We start from the raw sequence: 25257 nt of genomic DNA on the forward strand, positions 1-25257 counted from the left end.
ATGTGTATGAATAACTCATTCATAATAAATACTGCAGTATTCAATAAAAACAAGATTTGACCATTTAGATTTCATGATGACTTTAAAGGGTTAGTTCACCCAAAAATTATTTGCTCACCCTCAAGTTGTTCCAAACCTGTATACATTTCTTTCTTCTGCTGAACACAAAGTAAGATACTTTGAAGAATATGGGAAACTGAACAGTTCTGGGGCACCATTGACTTCCATAGTATTTTTCCTACTATGGAAGTCAATGGTGCCCCAAAGCAGCCTGGTTACAAACTTTCTTCAAAATATCTTTCTTTGTGTTCAACAGAAGAAAGAAATGTATACAGGTTTGGAACAACTTGGGGGTGAGTAAATGATGACAGAATTGTCATTTTTGGGTGAACTATCCCTTTAAGGAATTGTCCAGCATTACACAGTTTTCAGTCCTGCAGTACCAGTGTAGTATTAAGATACAGATTTACTGAACTTTGTTTTGCTTCTCTGTAACTTTAAAATATTTTTTGAGTGTGTCTGAGACTGATTAAACACAATGTGTGTGGGAACACAAATGAAAACTAAAAACTTTGCAGCAATGAGGTTTTTCAGGACCAGGAATGAGGAAGCTGCTTTACAGACACGCCTGTTTTACACACGTCACTCAAACACAGAACCAGGAAACGGGAATCACCTGAGTTCAGAGAAAGAGAAACTGAAGTGTAGTTGAGCTGTTGTGTGTTTGTGTCTCTGTGTTCATGCAGTAAAATGGCAGAAGCCAGAATTTCTCAGGATGAGTTCATGTGTCCAGTATGTCTGGATCTCCTGAAGGATCCAGTGACCATTCCCTGTGGACACAGTTACTGTAAGAGCTGTATTACAGACTGCTGGGATCAGGAGGATCAGAAGAGAGTCTACAGCTGTCCTCAGTGCAGACAGACCTTCAGTCCAAGACCTGCTTTAGCTAAAAACACCATTCTGGCTGAAATGGTGGAGAAACTGAAGAAGATTAAACTTCCTGCTGACTGTTACACTGGAGCTGGAGATGTGCAGTGTGACGTCTGTACTGGAAGAAAACACAAAGCCGTCAAGTCCTGTCTGGTGTGTCTGAACTCTTACTGTCAGAATCACCTTGAACAACATGAGACCTTCTTTAAAGGAAAGAGACACAATCTGACTGAAGCCACTGAACGACTGCAGGAGATGATCTGCCCGAAACACGACAAGATCCTTGAGGTTTTCTGCCGCACTGATCAGAATTGTATATGTGTGCTATGTATGGATGAACATAAAAACCACGACACTGTATCAGCTGCAGCACAGAGGACAGAGAAACAGGTATGAACTTAAAGAGTCACATTATGATCATTTACAGGCTCTTAATTTTGTTAATGGGGTCTACTAGAATACATTTACATAATTTAATGTCTGTTTTCACCCTCTCTGTCTGAACACTGTTTTAGTTTCAGTTTGTTTATAACCTGCCTTCCAAATATCACAGTCTGCTCTGATTGGTCAGCCGGTCCCAGTCTGTTGTGATTGGTCTACTGCTTAGAGTGAGTGTCGGAAATGTGACGCGCCTTACCATAACCAGTGATGGGGAGGTGGAGAGATGCCGGAAGAGTTGTCGCTGGGACGACACAATGACTGCTGCTTATATACACTCATAATGATGATTGACAGGACTGAATGATTAGGCTCCTCCCAAACCTACATTTGTAACTTCATTCATAACATCTGACCTGCATTGAACTGCATGGTTCTGAAAGCAGTTGTTACAATAATGGTGAGAACACAATAAAAGATTGATGTTGTGAACTGTTGAGGAATAGTGTTAAAGTACATTTTAACCATCAAGTTAATCTGCATTAGGAAGGCTGAAAAAGGGGTTTAGATTTGGGGTGGTAAAAACATTGTCTCTTGGACATCATGACAACACACTACTAACACAACCAGGACTTGCCCCTTTATTTTGCTTATGTCTTATGAGGGGATTATTTAAATGAGGAATATTGTGTATTGAGGAATAAATTAGATAGGCAATAAAACTTCACAAATAGCAAATAATTCTGTTGGTGTACCCCAAGGTTCAATATTGGGTCCTTTGTTGTTCAGTTTGTATATTAATGACATGCCTGACGTTTGTGCATTTACTGTTAATTGTCAGATGTATGCTGATGATACAGTTATATATGTTTAGCATGCTAAAAGCAAAAAGCAAGCTGCAGAAGAATTATCATAATAATGTATAATAATAATAATAATAATAGGCATAATAATAGATTCACAATTTACATTTATAAATTTTAAAAAAAAAGAAGTTGGGAATAAAATTATATAAAATATTAATATTAATGCCATGATCTTTTCACATATGCAGATAGGTGGGACTACATTATAATCAATAGAAAGACTCTATAAACAGGCTTTGAAAATATTGGATAAAAGTTCTAATTTATATCATCAATGATTTTTTTTTGAACTGGGAAAATATGAATTTGCATATATTTTACTTCTGTATAAAATTTTGCATGGTATGGCCCCACCTCTACTTAGTGAAGTTTCTAAATGTAATTTAGGGAGGAGCGAGCCCATCTAATCTTCCAATCAACAGCCAGAGCATATAAGCAGCTACTCACCTCTCTTCAGTCTCAGCTGTTCCAGCATCCCTCCATCTCCCCAAATTCCCTTGCCCTATATAATCATCATATCTTAAATTTATTCACTGTGTGGGTATTTCAGAACTCGAGTTGAAGCTGCTTCATCAAGCCCCTTATCAGTAGACAGCGAGCCAAATAAGCTAACCTAATACCTTAAAGATTACATGGGCAAACAAACTCGCTAAATGAGTTAATTAGACAAAATTAGGATTGTGTAATACCATAGAAAATGTGCTTTTGAGCAGTCAGCCTTTTCGTATAGAGCTGCACATACCTGGAATACAATACCTGCAGAATTAAGAAATATTACATCCTTTTCTGCATCAATAAAACAGTGGTTATTGGATTATCAATCATGTCTTCATAATTTGGAGAAGTGGTTTGTATCTCCTTATATTTAAAATCATTTTGTATTTGTATTTATATGCTCTGTTTATGGGTATGTTTGCTGGAATGCGTTTTATATTATTTTTTTTTTTATGTTTTATGGACTTCATTACCATCAACCTCCCAGGGACCATAGATGAAAACATGCCTGTACGGCTAAATCCTAATTCACAAAACTCATAAAAGTAGGCAAAAAGTTCCCAGGTTACCAACTACTACTGAGATTCTGAAGTGTGATTCCCATGAGGCCATGGGAGATTTGTGGTTGTGAATGGCAGTGAAGTGATGCAACTGACACTGTTAGATCACATGATAATGACAACATGGTCAATGAAGTATGTCCAGATTACAACCATACTATTGTTACGAACTGCACAGGGACACGAAGGTTGAGGATCTAAATGCAGGATTTATTAAGATAATCGTAGTTGTACAGGCAAGGGTCAAACACCAGCAATAACAATGTCCAAGGCAGAGATGAATCATAAATGGGGACAGGCAATGGGTCAGGGCAGGCAGCAGACAAGGCAGAGTAATCCAGTAAACGGGCAGAGAATCAACAGGGCAGGCAGCAAACAAACACGATGATGATAAGCAGTCCAAGGTAATACACAAGAAAACAGGGAAAAACGCTCAGAGTTGCAGCTGTAACACTAGACAAAACTTCGCAGGGAATAAGTGAATCACAGGGACTATTTATACACAGGTACAAACAAGCTTAACAAGATAACGAGTTAACAAGGGGGTGTGGTCCAATGATTGTCCATGGTAACAAACAAGGGGAGCAGCAGGGGAACATGAGGTGCACAAACAGAGGAGATACAGGGACCATAGACAAGGATCATGACAACTATATAGAACATACTTTTTTTATTGATCACAGAGAAATTATATATTCAAGAGAGTGTGCGATTTTGGACGCAGCCTTAGTCTTCTGAAGAAATTAGAAAAATCAAATAAGGTGGCATGCATGAGCCACTGAGGTTTGATGTTATTGACGTGTCACCATATTTGATTTGGGCTCTAGAAACAGAGACATTATTCAGAATATATTCATTTGTTTTCTGAAAGAGAAAATCATGCAAGTTTGAAAAGACATGAGGATGAGTAAACAATGAAAAAATTTACATTTCTGGGTGAACTATCCATATAAAACTAAGAATTGATGAAATAATGCTGACACTTATGACTGAACCTATAAACTTATCATGAAAGATCTTTAACCCCTCAATCTCAGCGCTTCACTGATACTGGATTCATATCTGTTTACTTGATGATTTATGTGATGTTTCCTGTCATTGGTTTGTCCTTTAGCACCAGCTGAAGGAGACACAGAGGTCGTTCCAGCAGAGGATCCAGCAGAGAGAGAAAGATCTTCAGCAGCTGAGAGAGGCTGTGGAGTCTCATAAGGTGAGTCTGGAGAAGAAGAGAAGTTTGAGAAGTCTCAGTCAGACTCACTGAAGCCACCGTGTGATTGTGATGTGTGTCCTAACAGCGCTCTGCACAGACAGCAGTGGAGGACAGTGAGAGGATCTTCACTGAGCTCATCCGCTCCATTGAGAGAAGCCGCTCTGAGGTCACACAGCGGATCAGAGATCAGGAAAAGACTGCAGTGAGTCGAGCTGAAGGACGACTGGAGCGACTGGAGCAGGAGATCAATGATCTGAGGAGGAGAGACGCTGAGCTGGAGCAGCTTTCACACACACAGGATCACATCCATTTCCTGCAGGTAACAGAGATCTAGAAGAACAGGATCATAGTGGACTTGAGCAAGAGACTCACAGAGAAACATTTCATGAGAGCAGAATGAGCCGTTGACTGAAGTGTTGATCTGTGTGTTCGGTTATTATATAATCATCAGTCAGACTCTCATCTGATCTTCTTCTTTTGAAAGAGACGCACTTACAAATGCAGTTCAGCTCTGGAAATCTCTTAGGAAACATTTTCCTGAAAGATATATTGAGCTTCCAGACAACAGTTCAAAACTATTTTTAGTTCGGTTTCCCTCAGCTAGATTTTCCATCATCTCTTATATTTTTACAAACTTTGACTTATACTACAAATTTTGAGTAATAAAAAACAGATAATCTTCAAACCTGCTAAAACCTTGTATAATAATTTTCAGTAACACATTAATGAATTTGACAGTGAAGTCTTCAAACAGGAAGTGAGGCTGTATATTAGGGATGTTTCAGCATATTTAAACCACAAAACCTGACCTTGGGATCGTGTCCTAAGAGTCCTTGTGAATTTCAGAGCCACTAACTGCTCAAAAGTTATAAATAGTGATCAATCTACTCATTGTCTTTGAACTGCTTTTCCTGATCAAATCTACTCAACCCTGTCATGTGACTCCATTGATGCACTTGATCTGTTACATTTATGTTATTGGCAGATGTTTGATCATCAAGTGTTATCCTAGAAAGTTCACATATAGTGTAAGTGTCAAACACTAGATCTTACAGCTCTAACATGATATAATGAACATGAGAAGAATGAATCTGATGCTGTGAAAGTGCTGGATTGAGGAGAGTTACTAAAGATCAACAAGAGCTGCTCAAATCTGACAGCAGTGCAGGTTATTGTCTGAAGTATGGAGGTGATGAGCTTTGATTTCTGTTTTCTGTAGAGTTTCCAGTCTCTCTCAGCTCCTCCTGAATCTACAGACGTAAATGACGATCCCTTCAGTTCTCTCTCCTCTTTTGATGTTGTGAGAGAATCTGTCCGTCAGCTGAGAGACAAACTGGAGGATTTCTGCAAAGAGGAGCTGAAGAAGATCTCTGACAGAGGTAACGTCCTGGAGATTCATCTGCTCTCAGAAATGATCCTCCATCATCTCATATCATGTAGAAGATCATATTAGAAATGTCTTAGGAACGGATGCAGGGATCATTTTCTCTTGACATGATAATCACACTTGACATAAACACACATGTCTGTTGATTTCCACAGTCACTTTCACCAACATTGTTCCCTGGACCAGGAACGACTTCCTACAATGTAAGTCACTAAGAAACAAGCAGAAAAACTCAAAGTGTGGTCATGTTCTTCATGCAGAGAGGGTGGGGGGGTCAATGGAAGCAATATCTTCAATAGGGGGGTGTTGAGGTGTTCTTGGGAGGCATTTGTATATGCCAAAGATTTACAAGATGAAAACAAAAAATGCGAATCTGTGAAAATGGTGATGTCATGCACATGCGTACTGTGTGTTTAGTCTATCCACCTTAATTTTCAAAGCGGAAATAAGGTTTTTCTGTGAATTTGCGAGACTGCTGATTTATCGGTTGCTATAGGGAAATAATGAGAGGAATATCAAAGTGCAGTAAACTGTAAAAAAAATAAGGTGGATAGGCATGCATGTTTGGAGTGAGAGACTGTATAAGAATGTGTATACGCAGACAAGTAGGCTAATCTTTCTTTAAATAATGACATCAGCAACTACTTGTCTGGTATGTGTAATACAACGTTTTGGTCATTTTCGTGGATCCGTGTGAACGGCGATAGTTTTGATAACGTTGTCATCTGTACAAAGAAAAAACGTTTCCGTATTTAGTACATTGTGAAAACGTACCCTAAATGTCTTTACCGTTTTTTTTTTTTTGTTTGCACATTTTCCACATTTACAAAGTGGGACAGAGAGCATAACTATAAGCCCTACTTGGCCGGTAACTGTTTCTCAGGGGGACACAAGGTATGTTCACCATTTACAGATGGTGGTCTGTAATTTTATTGCCATCCAAATCCAGAATGTCTGTGTTTTTCTCCGACCATCCGCAAAAAAATCCCTAGCCGAAATAACTACTATTTTTTTGACACACCAAAATCATGTGGTAATTTAATTGATGTCTGAATCCACATCTCTGAGTTATTCTGGCAGTAACAGGTGTGCATTAGCCTACCATTTAAAATATGTAGCCTATTATATTACAATAAAAATATAAACCAAGCAGCTTCACACTTACCTGTAAATAAGAGGCAGAAATAACGTATTTCCACTAAATTCCCCATTTTTAAATGACAATTTTAGATAAAATGCAAGACAAAACCAATTTAACTATATAGCACTGTCATAGTGCTTTTAAACAGGAGATTTAAAGTGCGTGTGAACCAGAAGTTGCAAACGACTTTTCTCCAGTGTTGTGACGTATTTCCAAGTGAAACAGAATATTGAAAAGAGGGCAGAGTTTTACTTTAGCGCTCCTCCTCTCCATCTCTCGCTCATAGCAGACTAACGGTTGCAGAGGAGTGGTTTACGCGATTTCAACCCAAGCCGTCAAACTGACGTTATCAGAGAAGGGGCACCGTTGCAGAGGGGAGGAGCATTTTCAGATTTTAATTAAAGGGGCTCTATGTAGGAATGACACCCAGTGTTCAAAATAGGTACTGCAGTCCAAATTCAAAATATTGTTTGTCCCGCCCCCTCGTTCAAAGATGCGGGTTGCCAGCTTTTACAGCATATGGTTGCCAGCAACAATAGGGAGTGCAATTGACAATGAAAGCTGAGGAGACTTAAACACTGTAACCTGATGAGTTTTGATATGCTGTTGTTCAAGAGATATTTAGATGGATTCAGAGGCTTTTTAGTAGAGATGCACCGATTGCAATTTTCTTGGCCGATTCTGATTTTTTTGTTAGTGTGATCGGCCGATACATATTATTTGCCGATTCCAATTTTCTTTCTAAGAACTATAAATGACAACATATACAAACAAAATATCTACTTTTCTTCAATGCATAGTTTTATTTTTATAAAAAACAAAAAAACAAGTAAAAGTCAGTAATAAAATATAAACAGCTCAAATAAATGCAATAGAATAAAGAGAGCTATGAAACTATGTTTTTATTCAGGTAAGAAATACTACAGAAATTAAAGTAATCAAATGTAAAATAACACATTGTGTTATTTTACATTGGTTACCTTAATTTCTGTAGTATTTATTGCAAATAATTCTTACCATTAAAGTTATAAAACGTATTCAGTCAAGAGCAGAAAGTGATTTTCTTTGTCTTTGTTCTTTTATTAACATGACAGACAGCAGCAGGAATATTGGACTGCTGTCCCTTTAAGAGTTTATGAACGGTGTTCAACGGACCCAATAATGTTACACACAACATGAGTTCACTTTCTTAGCTATTTAACGATTCAAAACTGACGGTGTTTATCTGAATACTCGCCAAAATTGCCTGTGCTGCTGGTTTTGACTTTTGTATGTATTTGACAGTTTAAGCACAGGAAGGCGCTTATTTTGGTACTTGTGACTCTGATTGACTTCTGTCTCTGTTTGAGACTGAGCGTGGCTTGTTCGCTTCACTTATATAAATCAGTGGTGCGCGCGCGCTTTTGGTGTGAGCTAGGGGTGTTCGATTCCAGGTTTTTTGGATTCCTGACTCCCACTGTTGGAATCGATGGAATCGACTCCTTGACTCCATTTACTGTACATCAAAACAGTCATAAATAAGCCGAGATGGCAGTCCTTACACACTTAATTTATTTTTCCCAGACGCGAATCCTTAAAATCCCCTCATTAAAACAACACACATTTAGCGAGACTGTCCAAATAGTCCAATTTAGAGATGACTTGATGAGTGCCTATCAATGTTGCTAATTGCTGATACCTAATTTTACAGAGAGAAAAGTCACGAAAAACATCTGTGGTTGAATATTATGTAAGAATTAAATAAACGAGAAAGCAGGGATTCTTTAATGAATTCATCTCATTATAATGCTGCGTTCACACCAAACGCGAATAGAGCATCAAATTCGCGTCTACTGCGTCTAGTTTGCCGCTTGAACATTTTGCATGCATTTGCACGTCTACACTGCGTTCCAAATTATTATGCAAGAGACAAATCAGTAAGATTTCAGTACAATAAACATTCAGATTTTAGTTTTTCTAAGAAAATGTTTGTTCGTTTATTTCTCCATGTCTTTTTAGATAACTGGAATCAATCTCAGACAAAATAATTTGCCAGATCTATGGAAACCCTACTTAGAGGTTGTTCCACATTATTAAGCAAGTCACAGTTCTCATGCAATATGGGGAGAAAGAAAGATCTTTCTGAAGATGAAAAGCATGAAATAGTGCAATGTTGTGCAAAAGGCATGAAAACAACTAATATTGTGTGAAACTGAATGGAGATTATCGAATTATCATAAGATTTGTGAGTGATTTAGAGCTTAGCAGAATTCGGTCAGATAAAGGTTTATTGAGGAAAGTTCCTGTCAAAAAAATTAATTGTATTAAAAGGGCAGCTATAAAATAAGCCAGTGTTGAGCAGCAAACAGGTATTTGAAGCTGCTGGTGCCTCTGGAGTCTCAAGAAGCTCTGCATGCAGGCTGGCAGTTGTGCGTAAAGATGCATTTCAGCCACTCCAAACCAAACCTCACAAAGAGAAACATTTACAGTGGGTTTAGAAATACATGAAGACTCGTTTTTAAATAGTTTTATTCACTGACTAATGCTGTACTACAATAGATGGTCTAAATGGATGGATTTCTGGATGGTTGGTGAATGGCCACCACGTTCCAACAAGACTGCGATGTCAGCAAGGAGCTGGTGGGTGATGATTTGGGCTGGAATACTGGAAAGTGAGATGGAGGGTATTAAAATGACTTTTGCAAGATATGTGGAGTTCATAACTGGCCATTTTCAGCTATGGTATAAAAAGGAGGATAGTGCATAGTACAATGCACTATTGTACAATGCACTATGCATTATCCCATGCTGCAAAAAAACACCACAGCAATAAAACTGTTTGAAAATGTATTTCTACACCCACTGTAAATGTTTCTCTTTGTTAGGTTTGGTTAGTGGTGTCTAAAATGCATCTTTACGCACAACTGCCAGCCTGCATGGAGAGCATCTTGAGACTCCAGAGACACCAGCAGCTTCAAATACCTGTTTGCTGCTCAACACTGGCTTATTTTATAGCTGCCCTTTTAATACAATACATTTTTTTGATAGGAACTTTCATTAATAAACCTTTATCTGACCGAATTCTGCTATGCTCTAAATCACTCACAAATCTTATGATAATTCGATAATCTCCATTCAGTTTCACACAATATTAGTTGTTTTCATGCCTTTTGCACAACATTGCACCATTTCATGCTTTTCATCTTCAGAAAGATCTTTCTTTCTCCCCATATTGCATGAGAACTGTGACTTGCTTAATAATGTGGAACAACCTCTAAGTAGGGTTTCCATAGATCTGGCAAATTATTTTGTCTGAGATTGATACCAGTTATCTAAAAAGACATGGAGAAATAAACAAACAAACATTTTCTTAGAAAAACTAAAATCTGAATGTTTATTGTACTGAAATCTTACTGATATGTCAATTGCATAATAATTTGGAATGCAGCGTAGAGCGAAATAGACGCGCGTAAAAAACAAGCGTTTGAAGCGAAATGTTTGAAACGTGTACGTGACTCAAAAGTGAAATGTGTATTTACAACTTACCAGGTTGCCCAATCTCCTCACCGACACTCTTCCAAGCGAGGTCCTTTTTATTCCTGTCTCTGTAGAAGTATGAACTTGTGTCATAAATCTCTGGGTAACTGCTCACTGATAATATCAGTCGTTTCTCCATTTTGAATGAGTGACTCCGGGCGGGCCTGCCGCCACAGCAGCAAGCAGGCTCCTGATTGGTTAACGCGGTGCGAATTTACGCCAGAGTTCAAATTTTTCAACTCGGGCGTCAGACGCGAATTCGCGTCAAACGCGTAAATGCACAAAAAGCACCATTCGCGCGTATTGCGCGAAACGCTCAATTCGCGTAATTCGAGCGTCAATTCGCGTCATTCACGCGAATGAGGCGAATTCGCGTCTTCCGCGCCGCGAGACCTCCAGACGCGCGTAAACGCGTCTTTACATTGACTTAACATTGAAATCATTTGCGCCAGACGCTCTATTCGCGTTTGGTGTGAACACAGCATAATGGTTGGGGGATGGCGCTAAACACACATGATCATTTTCTTAAAAGTGCTTGGACCATGGCTTGGACACAAAAGTTCAAGATATTAAAATTAATACAATACATAAAAAATGCATACAATAATGTACACTTATTGTGTGTTTATTATTGGTGTGAGCTTTTTACTATTTTTATGTATGGTTAGTTTAATGAACACTGTTAACTATGGAAAATCAAATCTATTTATTGCAATAATATAAGCTACCATCAATAAGCCCACTAAAGCTGACACTAAGACTGTTATCTATTTCTAAAGTAGGCCTAAGCTACATAAATGTATGACAAAGTTTCTGCGACAGCTCTCTGATGCGATTCGTCAGTGTCCGAATTTCTTGCTTTATTTTGTTCACTCCTTGCTTGGTACACTTAATCATAGACATTATGCACTTAACTGCCATGCATTATGTTGGCTGTGGATTCGAGAAATCAATAAACAAGTGAGCGATTCCGGACACAGCAACAGAGTCGACACCGAGAGTCGATTCCTGTGCTGGATTCGACCCCGACTCTGGGGCTATTCAGAGTCGAGGAATCGACTCTTTTGGAGTCGACTCCCCATCACTAGTGTGAGCGCGAAACCTGCGGAAATGGCTAAAATTATGCGCAATAGATTACCCCAGGGATGACGCGTTTTTGTAGGCCAACCTGGAAGTTAGCGCCGCACGGGTTCCCTCGATCGAAAGCCCATTCATTTTTCCCATAGACTTTTGGAAAATCGCAGAAAATAAGCTCTGTGTTTAACAAAGGGTTATGACACTTACACGTTTTGTCAATCAAGATAATCTTTACAAGTTAACACAACATTTATAGATTTTGAAGCCTAAATAAAGTCGTCAGATATAAAAGGCTAACAGTAGGCTATAAACGGACTACAGCACACCATGGTCGCGGATCAACGTCACCACCACCAAGCGTCCTCAAACTTTATTTAGAAAACAACTTTATTTAAAAACATGTTCGCTGATTATGATCTGTGCTGTTATGAATACTTATCCACTTTTTCATGAGAAATGCTGTCCAAATGTCCCGTTTTTAATGATGACGTCTAAAGTCCCCGCCAAAGGAAGTAGTCCCTTTTAACAATTTGTTAGCAACCGCCGATTTTAAGACACAATAAAGGTTTAAAAAAATCACAAGTGGGTTATAACTGGTGTGTTTTATGTCATAGATCAAAACGTGAAAGTATTTAGAGGCTTTGTTAACCACAGACCTTATTTCAGGCGATTTAGCAAAAACCCATTCAAAAAACCCATAGACTTTACGGCGTTGGAACCGGAAGTCCTAAAATGCTAACTCGCTTCTGGGTTTTGCCTACAAAAATGCGTCATCCCTGAGGCACTCTATACAAACACTATTTAACCGGAGCGAATGAGACGATAGAGAGAGGAGGCGCCCGCGCGGGTGTGTGTCACTTCACCGTGACAGAGAAGAGAGCGAGAACATGCAGCTGACTAGGGCTGGGCGATATATCGCATGCGATTCTCACGCGCATTTCGTCAGTAAAGCCGGTTCCCTGATTACCGCTAAATCGCCATCACCTGCTTTCAAATGGAGCGGCATTTAATAGACAGAACCGTAGTTCACTGAAAAGCCACGCAATATCGCGTTCATTATCGAAGGGGATTCATCTGCGATATGAACGCGATATTGCGTGGCTTTTCAGTGATCTACGGCTCTGTCTATTAAATGCCGCTCCATTTGAAAGCAGGTGATGGCGATTTAGCGGTAATCAGGGAACCGGCTTTACTGACGAAATGCGCGTGAGAATCGCATGCGATACATCGCCCAGCTCTACAGCTGACCTTATTGCCTGATTCTCTGACCCAGTTTGTTTGATGGTTTCCATGGCTGCAATACGTGGTATTTTTGGCAACCTGTGATGTCGAAATGATGTCCAACTACTATTGGATAAACTGGCAGCACATGGTTTCGCACAGACCAAAACAAAAACAGACATTCGGACACGGAACGCACATTTCAAAGTAGAATGTCTGGCTGTAGCATTGTTTTTCTGAGAAACAAGTAGGTGAACTTAGCATGTTTCCTAAATATCTGCAAACATATTGGGGTATTTTTATGCTTTATTAAAGTAAAAATCTTACATAGAGCCCCTTTAAATATTACGAAGCCAAACAATTTTTTTGTGTGTGAATTGACTTGCACGGATTAATTATTCACCACAAAACTAGCAATTTGAGCTAACAAAATAAATAAGGTCAATTTTGATTTCATGTGTACTTTTAAATAATCAAATAATAAATAGGATATTGCTACATTAAATATTAATTTATTCTCATGATTCCAAGCATGTTCCATTTTATTCACAGCAGACATTCATGCAACCGACTGTGTGGGCAGCGTGCGCACTCCCGCAAAACTCGCAAGGGTGTAACGAAAGAATATACACTAACAAGAAGCGACACTCAATAGAACACTCCATTGAAACACCGGCGCCCAGCAGCGGCCCTGCATTTCCGCCATTTTGTGGTGAAAGCGAGTTGGCAGCCCACTAGTTTCTAGTTTCTAAAAAAAAGTTCATTAAAGCTGAAATCCAACCTGAATGATGACAACACAGAATAAAATACTATCACTAGTGATCATCAAATCCTTTTTACAGTTTATTTTACACACTTTGTGTTTAAGTCTTCCACTTTTTTCACAAAACCTTTGCTCTCTAGAAACCCAGTCAGTTTGGGTTAAAATTCTTTAAAAGGCGTATAAACACTGAATTATTACCAATATAAGAAATTAAATGAAGGACATGCATCAGAAAAATTGGGAATGTTGGACAATAAATATATGAATAATATAGCTGCAAGCAGCAATTCGGGGCCAAGCCCCAGAAAGGGCAGTAGCGCAATACGGAGCAGGAAGAGCAAAAACAGCAGAAATTGAATGTACATGCAAAACAGCTGGTTCAGAAGGACAGGTGGAAATGAAATGAAAATCAATAGAAGTTCAGAGAATGAACACGGAATGAACTAAAAACACTTGTATCTCATTCAAGAGGAATAAAGATTAGTACAATGCTTATTTGGATAAAAAAAAAGGTATCAAAATGACTCATTACACACAATTGTATAAAGACACCCCACACGGGATTTGAACCCACAACCTCCAGGTCCAAAGTCCATTTCTCATCTCATTGTACCACAGGTGAATGTTGGCGCACCACTGTGCAGGTGAATGTTGGCACACCTGCCGGAGTTCATTAGTTCACGTGAAAATGAACTCAAAATGAAGAATTTTTATAAAACTGCACTGAATGTTATATTTAATAACTACTTTAGATCATTCTGCAGCTCATCATGCTGTAGCGCAATACAGAGCAGGAAGAGGAAAAACAGCAGAAAATGAACAAACATGAAACAGCTGGTTCAGAATTACGGGCGAGAATGAACTCAGAATGTACATAAGCTTAGATGAAAATGAACACAGCATGAAACAAAAAGCATTTATTTCTAATCCAAGAGGCAGTAAAGGAATCAAAACACACTATTTCATAAAATCGCACCACTTGGGATTCAAACCCACTATCTTTGGGTACAGGGTTCTTCAGGTAACTGGCTTAACACATTGAGCTACTTGAGGATGCACATTCAACAGGCTGTGGAAGAGAACTTTTAGTGTAACAAAGAATTCACAAAAAAAGCATTACTTAGCATGCTAACCATATTAGCATGCTAAGCTAACTTAATGCTAATGAAGCTCATGGTTAACTTGATAACTGAAGAGCCACATTAAAGAGAATGACAACTGGTTAGCATGCTAAGCAATTAGCATGCTAAGCTAACTAGCATAAGACAACAAACACAAGCAAGGTCACATTCAGAGATGAATATCTCGGGAATGGTAGCGAATATCAAAAATCTGTTCAGTCATTTCTGTGCGGCTCGGTCCAAAGATCATCTGAGCTGATTTTGGACAAAATTGACCAAAATTTGTAGGAGGAGTAGTGAAAAAACTGTTTTTCATTTACTTCAATATGGCAGAAAGGTATATTTAAGGAAAATGACAAATGATACATTGTCGGAATCGGCATAAGCCAGGGAATAAAATGACATAAAGCATACACATTTTGGAAAGTGTTTTCAAAAGTTATAAGCATTTTTGCAATAATCATTACATCTGTGGAACAGTAGGTGGCGCTGTGCTGAAACTTCTCAGGTACCTTCAGGACCTTCTAAAGGTCATATGTACCAATTTTTGTGAAGATATGTCAAATTGTTTAAAAGATATTGCAATTTATGACAAAATTCAAAATAGCAGACACGTGATTCATCCAATATTGACAGAATCGATATTGTCGGATTCGGCATGATCCAAGGAATGATCCATAGACACCAAGATCTTGATTTTATGACAAACTGTTCAAAAGTTATTGGCCAAAATAGCCATTTTTCATATCTCATGACCTGTAGGTGGCGCTGTTCCCAAGTTTGGCATAGACCCTCAGACCATGGTCCTGATGAAGCGTACCAATTTTTGTTTCGATTGCTCAAAGTTTGGCCGAGATACAGCCTCTAGAATAATTTCAGGTCGACCTCGTTAACTTCGTGACAACATAACTTTTGAACAAAGATGAATAAAAAAAATCTGTTCAGTCATTTCTGTGCGGCTCACTCCAAAGATCATCTGATCAAAGTTTGGACAAAATTGGACAGAATTTGAAGGAGGAGTAGCGAAAAAACGGAATACTGTACTTTTCAAAATGGCCGCTACTGTAATGGGCGGAGACTTAATGTAAGATGTTGAGTAGCATCAGCATAACGAGATGAATCAGATGTACTAAATTACATTTTTCTAGAGCAAATGGTTCAAAAGTAATAACCTTTAGAATAGTGAATTTTTGAACTGGTGGTGGCGCTATAGAGTTGGTTCTAGAGACTCCAAATTTAGTCCAATCACTATTCATGAGCATCTCTACAATTGTGCCAAATTTCATCATTTTCTCATGTTCCCTTGATAGGGCTGCCATAGACTCCCATTCGGGAGGAAGAATAATAATAAAAGAGAAAACGTACAATTACAATAGGGGCTACAGCCCCTTCGGGGCTTGGCCCCTAATAACAGCTTGATTTTGCAGTGTTGTCTAATGTCCGTTAAAGCAAAAGTGTCCAAAAGTGTGAATTATGGGATAACGGACACAGAAATGCATCATGTGTTATAAGATCATTATGTTTGTAGCGTGATCCATTAAAATATACAATATATATATATTTCAATTCAGACCTAGATATTATTACTATTACTCCACTAGGTCTGAAATATATTGTTTGCTGCAAACATGATGATCTTAAATTTATTAATTATTAATTTACTATTAATAAATGTGTAAAGTTGCATAAAATGGAAATGCTCAATAAAGTAGGCTAACCTCAGATGGTTGAATGGTGTGATTCCACAACTGGTCAAATAAAATATATATAAGACAATACAACATTTACTGTAGGATCATACAATTTACTGATGACTTAATTTAAAAAACTGTTCTATTGTGCTTTTTATCTGGCAGTGAAATTCACCGATTTTGGGTGCGTAAGATGTGAAGGATTCAACTTGTTACAAAATCCTGTTTAGGATAAAATCATAGTTGAAATTTTCAACTAAGTTTCTTACTTTCCTGAAACTCTTGAAAAGTTTTTTTTTTTTCTACTGTGATTTTACCTCTAAATCTTGGCTGAATGTTTTTAATTGTCTTTCAGTGAAAAATAAATGAAAAATAAAAATAATCTTATTTATTTATTAGTTTTAGAAGATATTCTGTTTTTGAAAAATATATTGAGTTTAGTGCTGTCCTGATTCACATCTCACAAGTCACAAGTTCATTACATTTCAAGTCTTGTTTTTTTTTTTTTTTGGATGTTAGTAAGCATGATATAAACCCTATTCGGACAGTAATTGTTTCTCATGTGGACATCTGTAAAAATAAATTTGCATGGCACCTTGGGATGCATCTTCACAAAAATTGGTACGTATGACCTTTAGAAGGTCCTGAAGGTACCTGAGAAGTTTCAGCACAGCGCCACCTACTGTTCCACAGATGTAATGATTATTGCAAAAACGCTTATAACTTTTGAAAACACTTTCCAAAATGTGTATGCTTTATGTCATTTTATTCCCTGGCTTATGCCGATTCCGACAATGTATCATTTGTCATTTTCCTTAAATATACCTTTCTGCTATATTGAAGTAAATGAAAAACAGTTTTTTCACTACTCCTCCTACAAATTTTGGTCAATTTTGTCCAAAATCAGCTCAGATGATCTTTGGACCGAGCCGCACAGAAATGACTGAATGGATTTTTGATATTCGCTACCATTCCCAAGATATTCATCTCTGAATGTGACCTTGCTTGTGTTTGTTGTCTTATGCTAGTTAGCTTAGCATGCTAATTGCTTAGCATGCTAACCAGTTGTCATTCTCTTTAATGTGGCTCTTCAGCTATCAAGTTAACCATGAGCTTCATTAGCATTAAGTTAGCTTAGCATGCTAATATGGTTAACATGCTAAGTAATGCTTTTTTTGTGAATTCTTTGTTACACTAAAAGTTCTCTTCCACAGCCTGTTGAATGTGCATCCTCAAGTAGCTCAATGTGTTAAGCCAGTTACCTGAAGAACCCTGTACCCAAAGATAGTGGGTTTGAATCCCAAGTGGTGCGATTTTATGAAATAGTGTGTTTTGATTCCTTTACTGCCTCTTGGATTAGAAATAAATGCTTTTTGTTTCATGCTGTGTTCATTTTCATCTAAGCTTATGTACATTCTGAGTTCATTCTCGCCCGTAATTCTGAACCAGCTGTTTCATGTTTGTTCATTTTCTGCTGTTTTTCCTCTTCCTGCTCTGTATTGCGCTACAGCATGATGAGCTGCAGAATGATCTAAAGTAGTTATTAAATATAACATTCAGTGCAGTTTTATAAAAATTCTTCATTTTGAGTTCATTTTCACGTGAACTAATGAACTCCGGCAGGTGTGCCAACATTCACCTGCACAGTGGTGCGCCAACATTCACCTGTGGTACAATGAGATGAGAAATGGACTTTGGACCTGGAGGTTGTGGGTTCAAATCCCGTGTGGGGTGTCTTTATACAATTGTGTGTAATGAGTCATTTTGATACCTTTTTTTATCCAAATAAGCATTGTACTAATCTTTATTCCTCTTGAATGAGATACAAGTGTTTTTAGTTCATTCCGTGTTCATTCTCTGAACTTCTATTGATTTTCATTTCATTTCCACCTGTCCTTCTGAACCAGCTGTTTTGCATGTACATTCAATTTCTGCTGTTTTTGCTCTTCCTGCTCCGTATTGCGCTACTGCCCCTTCTGGGGCTTGGCCCCGAATTGCTGCTTGCAGCTATATTATTCATATATTTATTGTCCAACATTCCCAATTTTTCTGATGCATGTCCTTCATTTAATTTCTTATATTGGTAATAATTCAGTGTTTATACGCCTTTTAAAGAATTTTAACCCAAACTGACTGGATTTCTAGAGAGCAAAGGTTTTGTGAAAAAAGTGGAAGACTTAAACACAAAGTGTGTAAAATAAACTGTAAAAAGGATTTGATGATCACTAGTGATAGTATTTTATTCTGTGTTGTCATCATTCAGGTTGGATTTCAGCTTTAATGAACTTTTTTTTAGAAACTAGAAACTAGTGGGCTGCCAACTCGCTTTCACCACAAAATGGCGGAAATGCAGGGCCGCTGCTGGGCGCCGGTGTTTCAATGGAGTGTTCTATTGAGTGTCGCTTCTTGTTAGTGTATATTCTTTCGTTACACCCTTGCGAGTTTTGCGGGAGTGCGCACGCTGCCCACACAGTCGGTTGCATGAATGTCTGCTGTGAATAAAATGGAACATGCTTGGAATCATGAGAATAAATTAATATTTAATGTAGCAATATCCTATTTATTATTTGATTAACTTGTTGTAACTCTTTAATCTTTGGGGAAACAGATAGAAATTTAAAGGTCCTGTTCTTCGTGATCCCATGTTTCAAACTTTAGTTAGTGTGTAATGTTGTTGTTAGAGTATAAATAAAATCTGTAAAATTTTAAAGCTCAAAGTTCAATGCCAAGCGAGATATTTTATTTAACAGAAGTCGCCTACATCGAACGGCCAGTTTGGACTACATCCCTCTACTTCCTTCTTTAATGACGTCACTAAAACAGTTTTTTGACTAACCTCCGCCCACAGGAATACACAAGAGTTGCGTTTGTAGAGTGTGTTTGTCGCCATGTTGTCGAAACGCTGTTATTTTCATCCCGCAGTCCAATCACCGGGTCTGATTCCAGCTCAAAATTATTGGGTAAAATTAAAGACATGTTTACAATAACACTGAGCGCGTGCATCTCCACGTTATGGTAAGAGGCGTGACCTTTCCGGGCAAGATGCGCTGAACTGCTGTCGAATCACAACACAGGAACCGCTGGCACAATCAGAACTCGTTACGTTTTCTGAAGGAGGGACTTCATAGAGTCATCAAGTCATCAGCCCGTTTTTATGACAGTGGAAACAGCGGAATACAGATAAGTAAATTATGTGAAAAATACTGTGTTGTTTTACACGCGAAACATGAACACATGTTATATTGCACACTATAAACACAATCAAAGCTTCAAAAAAACACGAAAAACGGGACCTTTAAAGAAAGCTCAAGATCACCAAAGTCTAAAATCACCAACAATACAATAGACCTACAATGCTTAAAAACTTGTAAATCAAATTATTACATTTATTGTTGAATTAATTTAATGGATCCTTGATGAATTAATGTATCAGTTTCTTTTAATAGAAAATCATACTGACCTCAAACATTTGAATGGTGTAAAAATAATAACAGGCCTTTAAATTATAATAAACACAGAATAATAGTAAACATTAATATTCAGGGAAGACTGATTAGACTGACCCAAAAAACACTGATGTAAATGATGATTTTCACAGGATATCTGGTAAACTGTACTGAGACACTGATGATATATTGAACATGAAGAGTTCAGAAACATTAAAAGATCAGATTGATAATTCCTGATTCTGATGTGTTTTATCTCCATCAGATTCCCATCAGCTCAATCTGGATCTGAACACAGTGAATAAACGCCTCTGTCTGTCTGAGGAGAACAGAGTGATTACTGGCACTAACACAGTCCAGCCGTATCCTGATCATCCAGACAGATTTGATGTGTGTCAGGTGTTGTGTAGAGAGAGTGTGTGTGGACGCTGTTACTGGGAGATTGAGTGGAGTGGACTTGTTGGTATGTATGTATCAGTGTCATATAAGAGCATCAGCAGGAAGGGACGGGGTAAAGAGTGTTGGTTTGGATCTAATGATCAGTCCTGGAGTTTGATCTGCACTTCCTCCAGATACTCATTCAGACACAATAACATACAGACTGAACTCCCAGTAAAGCCCATCAGCAGTAGAATAGGAGTGTATGTGGATCACAGTGCAGGAACTCTGTCCTTCTACAGCATCTCTGGAGACACAATGAGCCTCATCCACACAGTCCAGACCACATTCACTCAACCGCTCTATCCTGGGTTTTATGTTCATTATGGATCAGTGAAACTGTGTTGATGAATCAGAATAGACTGTAGAGAGATTCTACCCATAATGCTTTGAGCTCATGATGAATCAGTAACAGTGAGATGTTATAGAGTCTCTTATTTTCTCTTCATTACATTAATACTACAGCTGAACTTCTGTCAGTGAAATAACATGAAGAATAAATGTGTGTAATGAATCCTCAGATAGACAGTGAGATCAGTGTGTGTGTGTGTGTGTGTGTGTGTGTGTGTGTGTCATGATGAGTGACGGTGTGTATCTGTGCTTTTCTCAAGCTCTGATTGTGTTGATGGAAATCAGTCATTCAGTTCTTATTGTCACATCAATCATTTTATTATTACTATTAAAATGACCTTCAGTTGAAGTGATTAATTAAAATGTATCATTCAATAAGTTTTTTAATTTGTTGTAAGATTGATAAATGTCACTTTATTAATAAATGTGGAATATATAAACCCAGATCATGTGATCATACTGTAAACTCTTGATCAGTGAAAGTTTGAGCACAATTGAATCCGATCCAGACATATGCTACATCTCAATTCACCTACTTATACTACGCCATAAAAGTATGTACTGTTTTTGTGAAAAAAAGTACATACTTTTGAGTGTGTAGAAGAAGAGTAGACAAGCTTTGGGACATACTTCATCGCCTTTAGCCGACGCTGTATCGCTCCTGTCACTGTCCTGTCATCATCTTGTCACAGTTAAAATCCTGTGACAGACACATTTAAAAATGTGTCCCGCATTTTGTCACTACCGAAACACTGTATGTTTGAGTCGATTGGCTGAGACTGATTTTAACACACTTCTACATTTTTGATCCGGAAATATTCCCCCCTCCCATAGCCTCTCTTTCACAATAGATAAATCCATCATTTTGAGTTAAATGTGTTCAAAATTCTGAAAATTTGTGTGTAACTTCAAGGAATGTCAATAACAAACACCTTTTTCTGCAATTAAGCAAACTTTTTTGAGTGTTATTCCATAAAATTTAGTTATGTGTGTACCACTGTTCAGAACTGTGCTAGATAACCATGTGCCGATTATAATCTTTGAGCTTGACTCAAAAGTATCGAATTTATTTGGGGGAAATAACTTTTAGTACAATTATGCAAATCATTTGAATATATGATTATGATATATATTGAATATAATATTTATAATGCACATTATTAGTGTTTTAGTATGCAAGTTAAAATTCTGTACTGTGATGTGGTGCTGTCACTACCGAAAATGTGCAGTCACATGGGATGTTTAGTCAAAAATAATGTATTTTGAATTATCAACCAAGATGTTATGATAGTGTTTGGTTCAATGTATATTCAAACTACTGAACCTATAACTTTGAAATCAGTATGATTAACTTTATGCCTTTTACAAAGAAAAAATGGATTCAAAATACAACAAATCTCATAAATTACACTTGAAATATTGTTAAAATTGTAATTGTTATTGATTTACCTGTGAAAACAAAAAAAATATATCAAAAAAATATATTTACAAGGTAGATGTGAACAAAATGTTAATAGGTCAATGTAACCCTTCTTATTAAATTATTTTTGTTTCCATAGACAAATTTGTGGAGAGAAAATAAAATATTCCAAAACTTTTTGAAAATACAATATGAGAATTAACTGCACAATTACTAGAAATGCGTACCGTGGATATTATACAATTTGCATACATACAAAATTTGTGGAAAGACTTTTTTTTTCAAGACATTTCTTACTCTGACTTTGCACCAATTCAGTAGAATGGACCATATTAAAGCTGCAGTCCATAACTTTTTTTTATTAAAAATGATCCAAAATCAAAGTAATAATGTGTTCTAATTTGAGGGGTTTGGGCCGTTTTCTGTGGAAAATACGAATTTATCTTTGCACCATAACGTCAAGTCTTCTGGTGCTGTGTACATAAAGAAGGAGTCCTGGGCTGCGTTTCCCAAAAGCATCGTAAGCTTAAGTTGATCGTAGCTCCATTGAAACCAAGGCTTACGATGCTTTTGGGAAACGCTACCCTGGCTAGTAAGCTATATTGATGCTCCAGAAGAAAACACGATGCATTAAGAGTCGGGGTGTGAAAACTTTTAAACAGGATGAAGATGTCACAATTTTTCTTATTTTGTTTAAATATCATTGTTTTTCATTTAGTACTGCCCTTCGGAACCAACAGAAGATACTTGCATGTTTCCCGGCAGAAAAATTAAGTACAATTTACCTTGATATTTGAATTCAAAAATTTCCTCGACTCTTAATGCATCGTGTTTCCTTCTGGAGCATCAGTGAATGTTTGAACCTTTTTTAATAGTTGAGTTTGAGTCCCTCAGTTGTCCTCAGTGTGAAAAGATGAATCTCAAAATCATACAGCCACTGCTGGAAAGGGTTCAAATATGCAAAAATGCTTGAAAACTGAAGAATCTGCAGGACCTGGAGAATTTTTCTGAAGAACAGAGCTCAGTTTAACTGCTCAGGACAAACAAGAGACTCATGAACAACCATCACAAAACACAAAAACAGTCGTGGATCATCAGGTGACCACACACAGTATTGAGAATCAATGGTTCACATACTTATGAATGGGGTTATTTTAATAAATTCAGCTATTGTTTTGTCTTGTGAACTAAATGCAAACATCTTTTATGTAAAATATCTTACTCAGGACAGTACTAAACAAAAAATAACATGCATTTTTTATTATCCCTCTTATTTTATTAAAATAATTCTCATTTTCACAGATTCTGCAAGGGGTTGACATACTTTTTCATGCCACTGTATATGATAATCAGCAGGAAGTTCTAGTCTATAGGTCACTGGGTTGATTTGTCTTTTAGTATCTTAAAAGGACCTACGTACCTTGGACTGAGCTTCCTGCTAGGTAGTCTCAGAAAAAAAAAAAAATCATATTGTGAGAATAATTTAAAGTCAAAACGCCTTGTCATAGACTTTGACACACGATTTGATTGGATATTTGGGTTGTAAGTCAATTATCTGTTGGGGCGCTAAACTCGAAATGCCCACCCAAGCGCCCTAGATTGTGTGTATACTGTCTCGTTTTTAATGCATCTCTCTCACACACACTATTCTGTTAAAGTATGAGTGCCATCATGAATTAGTACTAATGTAAGAATATGCTTATGGTTATATTATTTCCACAGATGCATCGATGACCGTCAGTGATGCAGTGGACAACTGTGAAGATGATCACATCCACATGCCCTGAACTGTGATGCAGAAACACAATAGGAGGATCCATCTGTCACTGACCACAACTACACTTCAAACAAGGCTTGACATTAACTTTTTTGCTCATCAGCCACTGTGGCTAGTGGTTTTTCCAAAGCTACTAGCCAATCAGCATTTTCACTGGGAAATTACAAAATTACTTGATTTTGAGTTATTTTACTTGATTTAGAAGATTTAAAACCCTTTCAATCTTTGAGATGCAGATTGACCACCCTTATCAAAACTGTAAGGTAAGGGGGTGGGCAATATGACCATAATATGAGACATTTTATAATTTTATGTTATTTTTGTTAGGCTATAAAAGAACTGCTTCCTCTCAGCAGTTAGTCATTTAGTATTGAAATTGCACCTCAGAAGCCTATTATTTCAAACCTGGCTTTAACCTGTTAGCCAGCACCCCCGCTTTTGGAAAATCCCAAAAAATGACATACCCAAACTAAAACAGATACAGTTCATGAACCCTTTGCACTAAAAGCATAAGTAAGGTCTCATTTGAAAGCAGACACTTTGCAGTTTATGGTAAACTAATAATTAATTATTGTCACAATGAAGAAAATAGTTAAAAATAGCTTTGAAATTTTGAAAAGTTATTAGAAATTTATTTTTATGAAATATATTTATGAAAATAAAAGTGAAGTTGGCCTTGTGGCAATCTAGAAATGCACTGCAGCTAAAGCCACATGTCTGACCATGTTATATTTCAAATCTGAAGATGATAGGTTTAAAACTCTGAGTTTTATTACATGTTTTTCAAGACCATGTCATGAGACTTTATTTAGAAAGGACTCTAAAATGTTAACTGATGTTTATTGTCATCTATTCAAGGGTTTTGTCTATATTGTGTTTGTGGTGCTAACAGCCCCATTCAGTTTCAGTCTCCCCTGAACACATTCACACCTCTCCAGCCTGCTTATGGCTCTTATTCTTTTCTTTTGTCTCTATTATAATTACTGATGTTCTATTCAAGATGATTTAATCCCTCATTTCATTCACCAAACTTCTCACTTCACCTTCTTTCAAACTGTATCTAATGCCCTTCTTGGAAAAAAAGAGAAAAAAAAGTGAGCTTTACGATTAAAAAATATTTATTTACATTAGCTCAGAACAGGTGCATCTCTGGGCTTGTTAGCATGTTATCTTAGCACACCAATAAAACACGACAATTTATAAGATTAAAGCCACGTTTTTTCTCCAAACTTACTAGTCGATTGTTTTAAATAACCTTCTTTGATGTGATGTGGCTTCGGATCAAAAATCAGACAGAAAATATATAATTTAATGCTATTCTGCACAATGAGAAAAGCTATCTCGATTAGCATTGCATTATAAATATAATCTACTATTATGAATACCTGACATGGCGTGAAGAACACAGATAAACCACATATCGTCACAATCGTGTATTTATTTCAAAAGTGACGTTCTGTATGTTTATA

General features: G+C 37.3%; 1 protein-coding gene across 1 annotated transcript; it reads left to right on the plus strand.

Annotated features, from left to right (window-relative positions):
- Nucleotides 1-373: 373 nt before the first annotated feature.
- Nucleotides 374-20588, plus strand: LOC125244905 (tripartite motif-containing protein 16-like). Its single transcript, XM_048155292.1, has 6 exons — nt 374-1320; nt 4344-4439; nt 4525-4758; nt 5659-5818; nt 5982-6029; nt 20068-20588. Exons 1-6 carry the CDS (start codon nt 751-753, stop codon nt 20586-20588), a joined length of 1629 nt encoding a protein of 542 aa, XP_048011249.1. The 5' UTR covers nt 374-750.
- The last annotated feature ends 4669 nt before the right edge of the window (nt 20589-25257 follow it).

This window comes from Megalobrama amblycephala, linkage group LG14 (genome assembly GCF_018812025.1).
Source record: "Megalobrama amblycephala isolate DHTTF-2021 linkage group LG14, ASM1881202v1, whole genome shotgun sequence".
NCBI classification, from domain to species: Eukaryota; Metazoa; Chordata; class Actinopteri; order Cypriniformes; family Xenocyprididae; genus Megalobrama; species Megalobrama amblycephala.

Excerpts from the sequence above, each read along its gene's own strand:
- LOC125244905 (XM_048155292.1), top strand. The coding sequence starts at position 751 with ATGGCAGAAGCCAGAATTTCTCAGGATGAGTTCATGTGTCCAGTATGT. Across the intron at positions 4,440-4,524 it reads AGGCTGTGGAGTCTCATAAG|CGCTCTGCACAGACAGCAGT; the intron begins GTGAGTCTGGAG and ends GTGTCCTAACAG. Across the intron at positions 4,759-5,658 it reads ATCACATCCATTTCCTGCAG|AGTTTCCAGTCTCTCTCAGC; the intron begins GTAACAGAGATC and ends TGTTTTCTGTAG.